At 34.8% G+C, this 15108-nt stretch overlaps 1 protein-coding gene across 2 annotated transcripts; it reads right to left on the reverse strand.

The window, feature by feature from the left end:
* Positions 1-1779: 1779 nt before the first annotated feature.
* Positions 1780-15100, reverse strand: LOC120328362 (guanine nucleotide exchange factor DBS-like). Of its 2 annotated transcripts, none has more exons than XM_039394826.2 (22): positions 14927-15100; positions 14451-14655; positions 13936-14026; positions 13432-13545; positions 12915-13031; positions 12687-12833; positions 11589-11701; positions 10368-10470; positions 9982-10113; positions 9469-9660; positions 7116-7304; positions 6441-6587; positions 6124-6218; positions 5826-5892; positions 5434-5619; positions 4885-5073; positions 4234-4356; positions 3767-4027; positions 3294-3486; positions 2848-3008; positions 2301-2424; positions 1780-2001 (listed from the first exon to the last, which is right to left on the reverse strand). In XM_039394826.2, the coding sequence occupies exons 1-22, from the start codon at positions 14991-14993 to the stop codon at positions 1892-1894; spliced, it is 3126 nt and encodes a 1041-aa protein (XP_039250760.2). In that variant the 5' UTR covers positions 14994-15100; the 3' UTR covers positions 1780-1891. The 2 variants fall into 2 exon arrangements, with proteins under 2 accessions (XP_039250760.2, XP_039250759.2); XM_039394825.2 differs by having other exon boundaries at positions 13426-13545.
* Between the last annotated feature and the right edge of the window lie 8 nt (positions 15101-15108).

Consider the following 15108-nt stretch of genomic DNA (forward strand, 5'->3'; position numbering starts at 1 on the left):
ATACAATTATCCTCTTTGCTGACGACGGGTATCCCATTTTGTTTGAAGAGAAACAAATGCCAATGCCTAAGCAGCTTATCCTCGTTGGTTGTTTGAATTCCTCATTTCAGTATCAAGCATGTATATGATGGAGTAACTTTTTCACTGAATAGACAGAATTGAAATAAATTCACGGAAACTTTTGAATTCAGACACCAATATTTTTAACCTTTGACCCGTTGAATTCACACTACACATTGATTGCAAAACCTTTCGGTTCTATTTTGGCTTTCCGTCTATGTCAGACTATACTATTGAATTGTGTTAATTAAATTAGGGTTTACCGCGTAGTAACTATGTATTCAAGATGAGGTAATGCCAATAACAATCATTGTACAATACGGTTTTAACTTATAAGCTATGGCAAAGTAAACTGTTGGTCTTAAATTTTTTTGACACTCTGTTCGCTACACCGATTGTGTAGGCTAACTAAGTATATATCAGCATTTTCCATCATCAGGATTTGGCACGATGATAGCAGGTGATGCTGCCATTCATTTTCCATTCTTATAGTTGGCAGTTGTGTATTTAACACAGTTGAGTAAATGTTGTACGATATTTCATATATTCGTCATATCATTTCTGATCGGCTTTTGGGCGTTTTTTTTTTATTTTTTTTTTTTATAGAACACGAAGAGTGCAGACAAATTTTTTTTCTCAAATGTTTTTCAATTAATAAAAACATCGTTTCGATCTTTGAGTCCATATATTTGAGAATAGCCTTTTTTGAACAGTACAGTGATTCCCAAACATTTTTTAAATCTCCCCTTTCGCATATCTGGAACTCTATATCCTACCTCACTATACATAATTATAATCTATTTTATTAGCTCAATTTTAATTGGATCATAAACTAGTGTTATGCGCACATCCGCTTTTGTACAGTTGAGTCATTTCTAATGTATGCATAGATAGGTGGTATAGTTATGTAGGCCTACCATACGTCCCGTTTAGCCGGGACCATCCCGAATTTGGCAAGCTGACCCGTCGTCCCTCCCTGTTCCATGTTAATATAGTATGGAAGTCATAAATATTTTTTATATTTATGATTTTATGTTAATACAAAATTGTGTATTTTTAACGTAAGCAGCCCATTTATCACTCACTTCAGAGTTAGAGAGATAACTACTATATTGTTATGTCATACTTATTATAATATTTTTAATTCAACATATATATACGTTACGTTAAAGTATTCAAAATGTCCGATAGAGAGGTCTCGTTTTCAAATGAGTTGAATATCAATAATATTCATATGAACTTGAATATTGCTAAGTCTCTGGAATCGAAACAAGGTTTTCCCAATTTCCCCCTTTTTTGTTATATATATATAAATGGTAAGCCTAAATAATAAAGAACTAAAGAATATTAGTAATACTACAGTAAATACAAAGCAAAATGCCACCCCAAGTACGGCAGAATGCTTCTCCGGGGAGAAATTATTTCTCGGTTGGCAAAGATGGTAATAGTGAAAGAATTCCTTTGCCCACGAAGAGGTTTACATCGGTATCAGTTCGAATTCGACAGGTCTGACTACTGCCATTTAAGCCTTAACAAAGTCTGGTATCTGGCTGAAATAAACATTATTAATAGCAATTCGGCCAATAGAATAACCTGACCTATTTTCTTATAAATCAGTATGCAAATTTTGCAACAGTACACAAACCAAAATACTTTCTACCAGCGCATTTCTGTAACTACAGTCCAGAAGTTGACAAAAAAGATGACTCTACCTCGAACTACATTTAAACTTAATATTTTATTTTGATTTGAAAAAAATTACAGTATAACAAAGGAACTTAATAAGTAAACAAATCGAATAATAAATATATTGCGAATTTAAAACATCAGTTTAACTGCGAGACTGTTTAGTTGAATTTTTTCTTTTCTTTTTTCTCTCTGTTGTTGGTTGCTGAACATCAGAAGCATTATTTTGTTGTTCTTCGTTTGATGCAATTGTTCCTAGAAAACGAGGTTAGTTATCAAAATATCATTTACATGCACAAAAATACAAATGTAGTCTTAATCAATAATTTAGACGATATTGGACTCCGTGCATCCCCAACTGTTGCGTGATGATGTTTAGATTTACGCGAGCTCCATATACACTAATGATATTCAGCACAATGATTTTGCAATATAGTATGCATTCTCTGTTGTACATGACTGCGTCGTTATGGCAACTATATGTTAGAAAACTATCAGAGGCAACATATTAACACAGTTATTCCATCTTGTTATTCGTTCAAATAATGTCGTACCCGGCGACTTATCCACACCATGTATATTTCCGAAGGTAACTTCTTCAGAACTTTTTCTCTCTCCGGCTTTGTCTTTATGGCCGAGTCTGTCAACTTTGCTGACCAATTTCGAGTTCACTTTTTCCTGCAATGCAAAAAGGTTAAAAATAATTGTTCGATTCTAGTCGTTTTTTTATTAAAGGTGTCGTTAGGTTCATAGCCTGATCGATTCAGCATACGTGCTACTTCACGATCCATTGGAAGTAGTGTCACTGTCACTAACGCCTCCTATATGAAATGCTATATACATTCAACGTTCGATTAGCACAAACTGTTCAGGTCATTAAAACATGTAGAATCTGAACCTGCTTAAGGCCCTATGCATATATTCGACTGTGTATGATGTTTTTCAATTCGACTGTTACGACTTTATGAGCAGGAAGATAACGTGATGAGATCGAAAATTTGTAGGAGCAGAAAAGTAAAATCTAGAATTTAGCAATACAACAGAAAAGATGCTCCTAGTTTTTGCTATTATCATTGAATAAAAACTAGTTTCAATTCTTACTCGAACTGAGAAGCTTTTCTGTCTGTCTAAAAATGACTTGGAAGAAGTTTGTGTTGCACTTTTTCCCCAAGATTTACTTCGCTGAACTTTTGAACGATTCTGAGATGCTGTCGCAGTCTTGGGTTTGGTTGCAGGGTCCAGCCTTTTCTTTGCGTTTGTAACTAAAATGCATAATAGAGTAGGTTATCCTGAGTCTCGTGTCAAAGTTTAGGCAATCATTCTTATTTCCCTCGTTTGGATATGTTTTATGTTTGATTAAGCTTTGAAAAATAGGAATAACGTTTATTCGGAGAAGAGAATTGCTAATTGCCACAGAAAAAAAAAAATTTGGAATACCTATTGGGGTAAATGAAGCAATGCAGCAGAAGGGAATATTCCAGCGCCTAAGTAGTTAATTTAACGAAATATAGTTCCAGATTGAGATCCACAAATATATTTCTGCTTACCTCTTTTGGGCGAAGTACAAGACGGATTACTTTTTCGATATTTGTTTATGCAAGTTTGTATCGATTTTATGAAATTTTGCTTGATTGAACTTGAAGGAGTTGTCACAATTATTTCAGCATCTTCCTCTCTACAGTGGATTTTAAACTTGCTCGGTGAACCTTTCAAAACTTCAGTCACGGATATCTGACTCGCCTGAAAAACGATGAATCCTGTTATGCTAGGATAAACAATGTGTTGCTTTTACGTTGTAGATAGCAACAGACAGTCAATTTTGTATTCAATTCGTTTAGCAACAGACAGTCAATTTTGTATTCAATTTGTGATAAACGCGTTAGCGCCACTTTCAACACACTTATTTACAGTTATTGATGTGTGTTGATTTACCAGATCTTTAGCTGCATGGTGCATTCGCAGTATCACACTCAAACTTCTAAAATAAAAGAAATGCATTCAAGATTGTGGTTGCACCTACCTTTACATGTTTTTTAAATTGATATGTATTTTGAATGTCTGAAGTTTTCGATTTTGGTCCTGATTTCCCGTTTTCTTGTTCGTTTTCGCCGATTTCGCGTTTTTTACAAATCAGCAATCCATTCTCATAAAGAAACAATTGTCTTAGAACATTTTTGTTAAATTTCGATCGAGCAAAATCCTTCACTTTTTGTTTCTTGTATTCCATTTGTATCTGAAATGGCCCTTGCATCAAAAGTCGACCAAGTGTAGAAAATTCTTCCTGAAATATATTTGAATAATTTAATTTTATGAATCGATACGACCATTGGACAATCGCTAATTCCGGTCACAACATTGAGCAAAAAATCAGTTATGCATTTGCATAATTTTAGTTGCATTTTGACAATTCCAAATCAGAACACGTTGAAAAATACGTCACAAATTGAAAAAGAATGGCCGTAAGTGATGAGGTCATAAATAATTCACCTGGAATCCTGTTATAGATATTTCATGCATGCTGTCATTTAATTTTTTCAAGACATCCATCATTGCATCAACCGCTGTCTTCTTTGAAGATGACTTCGTGTTTTCACTGTATTTTTGCATTTGCTAAATATAAACACACATATATATATACTGAATTTCAATCATACAGCGAATTTCCGAATTGGAAAATCATTGCAGGCCGTTAAACGCCAGATAAATCGAAACAATGGGGCCTACTGCATTCTGGATTGTTGGTAAGTTTCATAATTAGGGTACATAATTGTTAAAACCAACGAAATTGCAATCTGCTGTTGTCCTGTGCGTCAGGTTCAAATAAATAAATCCTCTTTGTGATTTATAGCTGAGTCTGAGTTGACGGCCACATCTCGGGTAAGAAATGAAATTGTACTTCATTGTGAATACACAAATAATTTGCGCTCGATTCAAAGCATTTTTCTAGGACTATTGTAGTATTGCTTAATCTCTGTCCCATTTTTCTTTAAGTGCCATTTTTTACAAACCATGGATGAGAAACGTTCGTCACCAATTGGCTTTTCTTATTCAATTTAATCGGCTAGCGCGGCCAGCAAAATGGTTTTCGTCAATTATTTATTTATAAAGAACTGAAACATAATTCACACTGTGTTATACCTGTAACAATAGTTGGTATTTTGTAATACGCTGGACAGGCTTTAGCAAGTACGCACTCAGTGGTAGTCGATGCGATAATCTGCGTTGACATTCCACAAAGAAAGCATGGTTCTCTCCAATTTGTTTCCGGAATAATTTCCTCTTGTTGCTGTCGTGGCAGTATTCATAATAAAGTGAAAAATCTGAAGTCTGTAACAATAGTAGTTTTGAGAATGAGCGAGTTTGAAGTCAAAATTTCATAATTTTATTATATGTATTTTTTAAATAATTATTTAAATTTCGTCTTAAGAATGCCCGGCAACTCCGAATGTTCACTTAGGGTCGAAAACAGTAGAATTAAGTTAAGAAAAATAAGACAATAATGCATCAACAACAAAAGATTTGGTTTGTAAGTCAGAAGTTTACTAATAAACTTCGAATTTACTAGTGAATTCATATTCCCTGAATCATACGTTTTCACTTTCAGCCATTTGGAGTTAACTCGGACAAATTGCCGTGATGTAACTGCAGTAGTGGGGATATGTACTTAAATCTATTGAGTCTTCTCACCTTCGATATAAATAATTCACTGATGGCGATTTCATCATTTCCGCATTCGATAATTCTTGGAAGCAAATGTTCTTCGTGAAACTTTTGAATTTGTTCGAGATTGCCGAGCAATAAACCACGATTTTCTTTCAATGATTCAGGAATAAATTCGCTCATTGTTGGATCATCTATCGCGTGACCGTAACCCTAAAAATCATAAACCATATCATATCATTGCGACATGTTGCAATATCGTCCAGTATCACAATGTTTTAAATGCTTGAATCTTATTGACATTTTGTATAGCACTATTTGTTATTGGTACTCTTGTAAGTTAACTAGGAAGAAAGTCGAAGGATCAAGGCGTATGAAATAATTTATTGAATAACTTATGTGCATTGAAAATGATATACCTGTACAATTTCTTGCAATTCTTCGACGTACTTTTTCTCTGTTTCCACTAATTCGTTGATAACTTGTCTATATAAAAAAAAAGAATAATTGAAAATTTAAACCATTGCATCGAGCAGGTATGTGGAATCGTTACTCGTTGATAGGCGTTTTGAAGGTTTAAAAGGTTTTCTCATTTCAAAACTGAACCACTATTGGTGAGGTGAATCGCTGATTGATCAACGAAAAACACAGAAATTTAATACGAAATAGCCCACCAATAATACCAACATTAATTTTGTCACGTGTAAAAATATTTACCGTAGTTTATACACCGTCTCGGGAAGGGCTACTTCGCCATTTTGTAGAATCGGATACACGATGGCTGTATTGTCTGGTTTCGCAGTTGTATTCTTCTGTAAATAACAAAGTTTCCGTATGTCACTTTCAAATATCAAATGAATTTTGCGTTTGTCGCAAGAGATAGAAATGACAATATTCGATAAAGATTGAGAATTAATTCACAGTTTGGTACTCGGGCACATTATTATTTTTATGATTCTATTACAGAATTTATGTCTTACTATCATTGTGGATCAATAACCTGGACTTGATTTTGTTGTTTTCGCTGTACTCACCGAATTTCGGTCGATGTCCTGTTTATTGTTGTCAGATTTATCCTCTTCGGGTTCACTGGTGTTCAATGAAAGTTTCAAGATAGCTTTTCGTTTCTCAAATAACTCGAAAACAAGATCAAATTGCGAAATTGCGTCGTCCAGCGGCTTCTGAAATATGAGTTTGAAAAAAAAAATAGATTAATTTTAAATTCGATTCAAGCATAAGTTGAAGTTTAGAGTGCGGGGGGGCCAAGCCAAGTAAAATAAAAGCTTAAAAGGTGTAAATTTGTTGTAATTTTTAGAAATAATACCAAAAAGAGCTCTCGATTATCAGTTCAACTGATCTGTTCTTTAATGTAATATCGAGTTCGGGTCACAGTGGAAATGGATAGTGGGTAGTGGCACAATGGCCGAGCCGGGCATAGAGCGATATTTCTAATTAGGTTTAGACGCGGTTTCGGGCTTTACAGTTGAAATTTCCAAATTATTATAATGTGACTTACAATACAGGCCGTCAAGGACAGGTAATCCGATTTTAAGGTCGTGTTATGCGCATCAAAAATCGATGTCTTGTTTGACGTAATTACGTATTGAATATTCAAATTCGAAATCTCCCTGCGTCACTGTAGGTCTTTTAACCTAATAAGTGGGAGGTAAAATCTATATCTCATTATGTTAACCTGTTTTGACACTTACAGTAACGTGATCAAGCACGTGATTTTTCTCCAATAATGATTTACGTAATGCGTCGATATCCAGCGCGACACTAGAGGTCGTAAACGATTCCAATTCGTCCAATGCTTCAGATAAACCCACAGAAGATTTAGCTTTCTCCAGATTTTGTACAGAAAGTAATTTCATACCTGCGTTACTCCACTCATTTACCTATAAATTAAAAAAAAAAACGATTATTAAAAAAATTATGATTTCCATGCCATATAATTATTTAATTATTAAAAAAAAATTCTTTTTCTGTCAGCAAGGTATGGCTGTTCGATTTATCTTTTCACTGGTTGGAAAAATAAAACTTGACTTAATACTTGGTTATGGACCGCCGTCGTACACCGGTGCGTCGATTTCCATATTTAGAAACAGCGGATCGTCACAATTTCAAGCATTGTTCCCAAACAACAAATACATGCATCGCGTAAACTACCCGTGAAATATCAAATTTCACAGTGTGTGAGTCATAGTTGCGCACTTGGGAACTCGATCGACTCGATATTGATGGAAAAGAGAGGCGAATAAAAATTTATTTTTTTGTTATAGAGTTGGTTAAAAGTGCGAGCATGGTCAGTGGAAAAAAAAAGATGTTCCGTACCGGTATATCTTAAAATCAGATCGTTGAGTATCGGGTTTCAACTATATTTACTCTCGCTCCGAGAGAAATATCCATGTAAAACTTTTTAGGGTGAAAAAAACACACTGCAACAATTAAAATTGATATTTTAGTATTCTCCCGTTATGAGCTCTGATATATGCATGCAATCTTCATAATCTGAAGAAAAGTTTTCGAATCTATAAAGCGTAAGCCAAACATTTCTCGATGTGACACGAAATATCGAACAACGCTTTCTGGCCTAAGAACAAATATATTTTCTCCATATATGATATTTAGATATACTGCCTTTGTTGGTCTTCTGCATTAGAACTTACACTACCTGTTGCTACCATTGTTGCGTGCTATTCTAAAGTATACTATCCCTGCTGAGCGCACAAAATTAGTGTCACTTTCGAGCTATATCGCCGAATGATAAGGCAGCTGAACGGTGCGAATTTTATAAAGAAATATGATTGATATGAAAGACAAAACGATAAACGAAGGCGCGAGATTATAGGATGATCGCTACGTTCTTTGAGGATATCTGACGCCGACGTCGGTCTAGCGCCTAGCACTCTGTGATCCAGCGAAAGATATTATCGCCACACGCTGCAGACATAACCGGATTTTTGCCGTCTCTTAGTCTTTGCGTATATGCGAATTATCAAACGTAGTATTTAAAAAAAGATTATAAAAATGTTTGCCTTCCTTCTTCTAGGCACGTGCCTATTCAAGTAGTAGTACTTTGATTTCTTTTTCGTTATTTATGCAGGCTTGAACATATTTTATTCGCCGGAAATCGAATTATGACATTGATATCGAAATGTAAAAAGATATTAGTGGTTTGCCTAACGACGGGTTCACGGTTTTGTGTTTTGCCTTAAAGCAGTAGATAAAAATAGTGAAATTGTAAACGGATATATTCAAAACCAGAAAAATTAATACCAAAGACACAAAAACACTTCATTTAATATCCATGTATGGCAAAAGAATGCTTCATTGCCATCATTACAACCGAGATTATTATTTTAGTCTTGAAGCAAATCTGCTTATTTGAAGCCCAATTCAAGCAACAATCGTCAAACCAAAATCAACTAATAATCGGCGACGAAGTAAATCAAAAAGTCAATATTTGATATAAATATTAGTTCACCCAACCAGCCTATTTTACGGTTATTTCCGAAATCAGTCCCAAAAGAATATAATAATCATTAAACGCAATTAACTCGCATGAATTACTGTATATGAACTTATTAGTTCATATACAAATCCATGGTAAACAAATCCATGGTAAACGACAGGAGACGTAATAAATTATTCACGCACGATCACAACAAAATTTTAATTTTCCGAATAAGCTATTCTCTTTTCTGAGAAAACCGCTCGTTCTTTCTAATTAGCTGAAGAGAAGTTGAAAACAATCGACGGTCACATACAATCATCTCGCGCTATGAGTTTATTCACATCACCATATAGTTTTTTATATGCATTTTTGTTTTGCAAATTACGACCAAAACACGCAAAAATATATATACTGTATATATAGTTTGTGTGGGAATGAATATTTCCCAAATTTTCTTGATATAATTGAAGATAAACAAGGGATCCCTTTGTCCGGTTCAATGTAGATGGATTCAAATTTTTTGATTCTCTTACTTCATATACACACATCTAAATTACATGCTGTTAAAAACTTTACCAAGCTTAATATACACCTATATGTCGTACCTCTCGAATGGATTCCTTGATGCGATTCAAAAATAGATCATTTTGTAATTTCTCTTCCATTAAATTCTGGTAACAGTGTGACAATCTTTTCAATTCTTCACATTTCGGTTTTATACAATCTACGGCGTATGGATGATCACGCATTAGACCTTCACCATCAGCACAAGCTTGTATGCACATGTCTGCCGTTTTCTAGGTAAAAGATCGTTGATCGCTTGATCAATCGTTGCATAATGAAGAAGAAAATCATACTTTAAAATTAAAAAAAACGCCATTGTATCTAATAATAAAGGTTGGGCCGTTTTTCGTTCCAATTTGTTTTAATTTTCCGTCATTTTAAATTTTAAAATGTTGGACAAAATCGACTCACATTTATACAAACGATAAACACAAATTTTCGTATGAAAATGTGTTGTTTCAGTAATTCAGTTTTCTTTTGTTTGCGTGTGAATTGGAATATTTGTAACTTATCCTATAATAACATTATCACTCGACTATTCACAGACTATTTACTTCCTGTGATGAATAATGAGATAGATTTCGAATAGTTTCAAAGTCTCCAATAATCGTCATTTCTGATTTTCCTGTTTCATATTCTAAGTCTTCAATCAGGCAACTAATCCTTGATGCAGCGTTTTTGTAGTTCTGAAAATAATCGGTAGTTTCGAACAAATTGCAAAAGGGAAATTTCATGACTGAAGAAAACGTTTTTCGCCAGTCATGAAATCTTACTTTTGTAACACCGTCACGACGATGGAAATGTTGATTACAGATGATTATGATCATTTACTTTACACGACACAGTATCGATCGATGTAAGTTTTTTTATCTATTTTGAACTCTCACTCCAAATATAAAGTATAATTGCTACTCGTTACAGCCAGTATACATGTCCCAACCTTTTCAAAAGATTTCAACTGCAAGTATCCATCTCTCTTTGTTTCATAAGTTTTCCAGAAATTCCCGAACGTATCTTTGACCTCGGATATTAGAGAACGAAGACTAAAAATAAAAACAGCCCTTTCCACATTGCCTGCTCATATTCAACAATGAACAACAACGAAAACGACAACTGGTAAAATTGCAGGTGATTTTAAGTTTGTAAAACTTGCATTGTTTGCTTCTTATCAGCAGGGCATGTTGGTATATGAACACTCAATGAATATAAAATTAACCAAACGTAACAGAAATATATTTACTTTATATGCGAAACAATCAAAACATAAAGCTCATTATAATTAAGGAGTGAAGTTTGTTTTATCTGACAAGACCGCAATCTATGAGGAAAAAGACGTAGTTGCATATTTGCAAACGAATAGATAGGCTGGTTGGTTTTAAAAAGAATGGTTTGTTCAATTAACATAATAGGTAAAGAATTATCTATGGTTAAAGAATAACTCTAATTTTAAGTTTTAGTCAATATTTACTTGGCGCGTTCGTTATGCCAAAACATTGAAACGTTATAAAAAGTAGCTTATTATGCAAATTGCTTACGAGAACGTCTTCTGCTTAAATACGTTATATATAAGTCTGTGAAACCATATAGCGTTACAGTAAACGAGTGGCAATGAACGAATGAATTTTTGTTCTTATTTATGTCCAAAATATTGCAGACAAATAGTCAATTGCATTTTAAAGCTATACAGTATTTGGAAAACATTAAGTTAGATAGTCATAACCTATGCCTATTAGAATAGGATAGGATTGACATATTTATCCCAGGGAAGAGGAAAGCCGATAAGACCGCTTGATGGCGAACCACGGACCTTCGTGAGGTTATTAGTACATGTCGGGTATGGAATTAGGTAGCCAATTATTTGTTTTCAGATTCACGGACTTGATGTAGAGGAATCTGTAACCCACCAGCGATTACGTAAACCACCCTACGGCGGCGAGGAGTCCAGCAATCCTCTCGCACATTATTATTACACACGGGATTCTAACCTGCAAATCCACGCAGGGTAACCAGATGTGCGATGACAAGCGTACACAGCGCGATGTGCCACATCGGCATTTTTGGGGGAATCCACGGGTCTAAAGATTCATTGAGAATTCCTGTTTCGAATACATGAATAGCAATTGCGAAACCTTCAGAAGTCGTACTAACCAATTCAACTTACTGTGCAATGTCTTTTACACTCACACTCACGGATTCCTTGTCTGTCATTTCAGTTTGCCAAATTTCATCAAATAAAGCATTGTGGCCTTCTTTGTTCAGCATGTCAATTTCAGCCTGTGACAATGATACGTATAAAGATATATAATGTATATTATACAATGTCTTAATACTTAGGAATGAACATATATATATATATATATATATACTACCAACCGTTCTGCAAAACAGTGGCTTTCTGGTTGAGCGGCAAAGTTTTTATACAAAATAATGGAACTGAACACTGGAATTATTTATTCTATTAAGATAATTAAGTGGTTTTCAATATTTGTGGTAGAGCGGATCCCCAATGAAACATCCGAGATGCCCGAGAAACTCCTGCGCAGAAGTTAATTGTCTTTTATTTTCTAAATTGATTGTATAAATTATAAATGTTCAAAAGAGCAAACTAATACTGGTAAAACAAAACGATCTCTGAGGTGTTCCAATTTCAATAATAGTGGCAAACGTATTAGATTATATTTGATCAATATCAATATGGACTCTTGAATTGGAATGGAAACTTGCGCAACCCTGGCCTGTAGGCTATTGACGGGAAACCCTAGGGTGCCACGGAAACCCGGTCGAAAACTATGAGTTAGATGTTGGTCGAAAACTATGAGATAAGGGTGCTCCCGAAGTATGCGAACCAAGATGGCGGACATCGGAACGTAACATGGGTAACAGGTTAGGGTTAGGCGATAATTTTTTTCCAATTTCCCTTATTTTAGTCCTATTATCAGTTCGAAGACTAGCCAAGAGCCTCCCGTAGTATTTATACCTAAAATTATGGCCTAACCCTAACCTAGTACACATATTACATTCCGATGTCCGCCATCTTGGTTCGCATACTTCGGGAGCCCCGAGATAAGTGTTGTCTGTAAAAAACACCGCGCCAGTCCATGAGGGGGATTAATCCTCACCTGGAAGAATGGGTTACCAGCACTCGAACTCGGTATTTTAAAACGAGATGCCATATTGTGAGGGCAACGCGTTTTTCACTCAGTAATGGATTCGGATTCCTCTGACTTGTATTGTTTTTGGTCCATACTGTATAACTTACCATCACTCGTTCACATTCGATATTTTGAAGAGCAACTTTCTGTTCACAAATCTCCTCTGGAACGATGTGTTCGTTAATTAATTCAACAGAATATGACTTGCATCGTTGAATGACTCTCTTCAGCAATGTTGCCAGATTTTCAATCAACTAAATCATAGTAAATTTTAAACTTGTGATCAAACCCCATCTGATTTCACTGAACATTGTGCAATACATGATGTAATATACCTGTCGTTTCTTGAGCCAGGCTGTATGGTTGTAATCTGCCAGTCCACCAATTTCCCGTGGCAAATCCGATTTTGCAATCCACGGCCAAATACTTTCAGTGTGGCCCAGGAGCTCAATCTAATATTTGAAAATATAGGGAAATTGAACGAGATGTAATTCCCATCGGTATTCCACACAATTATAAACAAAGTATGTCGATAATAAAATCTGAAAGTGACATTTATAATTTCGTCTTGGAAAAATATGAAATTGTCAAAGTAAGACACGCCATTGGTTATATTGTGCTCATTGAGAAACTTATTTTTATTTGAAGCTTACAACGCGATTTACTGCTCATTACTAGTCAAATGTTACCAAATGGAATATTACATAATACAGAAGGCAAATACGACACAACGATTGTTAATTAAATGAAGCAAGGGAAAATGAAAACAAATCACATTTTTAGACAAAAGCGGGAAATTAAACCGCCAATGGGAGATACACAGATGCTCCCAATTGGAGTTCTTACCGGCACCTTGTAATTATATTCATCCTTTTGATATCGCATTGCAATCGTTGACAATGTGCCATGAAGAATACTTGTTGGTCTCAAAGCAAGAATCATCTTTAATTCTCCAGGAAAACTGGTCTGTAAAACAGTGACTTGCCATAGGAAAGTGAGTAAGGTATCAAGTGCAGAGTAAGCTTTGAAAACATACATTTTGACATATTTCCTTAATATATATTTTCAATGACAGTTTTTAGAAATATTCATTTTAGATGACGTAAACAAACTTTAAGTTTTAAAATTTTAACGCAAATATTTCCAAGCAAATTCCCAACAATTGTTGTTTTGCTTTTTCGGTTTTACCAAGCTAATTTTCAAAATAACTGATTGTTCACGGTCCCACGAAATCAATAAACGAACAACATTTTTGTTTTACGTCATCGTTGCCACGATAACAAAAAGTCCCATCAATCTCGACCGTGTACTTGGACGAGCATTCACCAATAAATAATTTATGCATTCATTTCCTACCGCAACGTTCCGTAAAATCCACGCAAGACAACTCCATCTGCTCTGGCGACTATCGATCACCACGACAAATCCGACATCTGCGGACGATGCACTAAAATTGTTGTTGTTTTGATAGAACAAAAAGAGAAAATTAGCTGTGAGATTAACGGAATTAATTCATTTATAAAGTGACAAACGGTTAATTAAAACTAATTACAAAATTAGCAGGTATTTTGTGGAACGCAGGATTGATGTAGAAAACAAAGTATGTCTGTTAGTCTGTTTCATAAATGGGCAACTCAAATAGTCGCGACCAACAGATCTGATTCGCGACGAAAAAGGCCCGGAATTTAAGGGATATGTGTAGGAAACTATATTTATTTATATGAAAGATGACATACTTTAAATAGTGCTGTAGCTGTTCGCATGAGAGTATTTGAATTCCAACACGCCACATCTCATGACATAATATTTTCGTTAGGTATACGTTTACTATTCTTTGTTTTGTTTTTGAATGGCGATGAATATTTACTTACTTTGTTGCTGCCACGAGATATTTGATTATTCCTCTGAAATCACTCTCACTTGTATCATCCAATCTCGCGTTATTGGGAATGTATATGATCGGAGATCCAAAACGATCCGTTCCTCCGGTCAAACAGGCTATTCCGCGATTTAGTGGTGACCACCCGCTTCCATTATGTGGTAAACAATTGAATAATCCGGGATACACAACTTTGTCTGAAACATTTAATCAATAAGCTGTTGAGCTTAGTAATTATTATTTTAATTTTTTTAAACGATTTTCTACGTTTTAAACTGTGGTATAACGCCAATACAACTCAATGCTACGGCTATTGATATCCTGATCATGCTTATTTCACTTCTAAAGACTTTAATAAATCAAACGTAATAGTCCTACTAGCAATTCGAAAAAAAATAATATGAAATCATGGTTTAACGATTAAAAAATAATATTATATCCACGAAGCAAATATTTTTTCTCACGTACCCACGCTCCTGTAAATTGATTCAAAGCGTTGATAAAGTTCAGAGATAGCAACCTCCTCCCAATCCATTCCAAATATTGTTTTAGAATTTTTTAAATCAAATCATAATAAGAATAGTCAGTACAACAGGCATCACCATATTTAGGTGCTACATTATAACAGAACGATAAACTGAAATAAAAAG

This window comes from Styela clava, chromosome 7 (genome assembly GCF_964204865.1).
Source record: "Styela clava chromosome 7, kaStyClav1.hap1.2, whole genome shotgun sequence".
NCBI classification, from domain to species: Eukaryota; Metazoa; Chordata; class Ascidiacea; order Stolidobranchia; family Styelidae; genus Styela; species Styela clava.

Excerpts from the sequence above, each read along its gene's own strand:
- LOC120328362 (XM_039394825.2), bottom strand. The coding sequence starts at position 14,993 with ATGGATTGGGAGGAGGTTGCTATCTCTGAACTTTATCAACGCTTTGAA. Across the intron at positions 10,471-11,588 it reads AGTGTAAAAGACATTGCACA|TCTTCGTTCTCTAATATCCG; the intron begins GTAAGTTGAATT and ends TTTTATTTTTAG. Across the intron at positions 4,357-4,884 it reads AATACCAACTATTGTTACAG|CAAATGCAAAAATACAGTGA; the intron begins GTATAACACAGT and ends GTTTATATTTAG.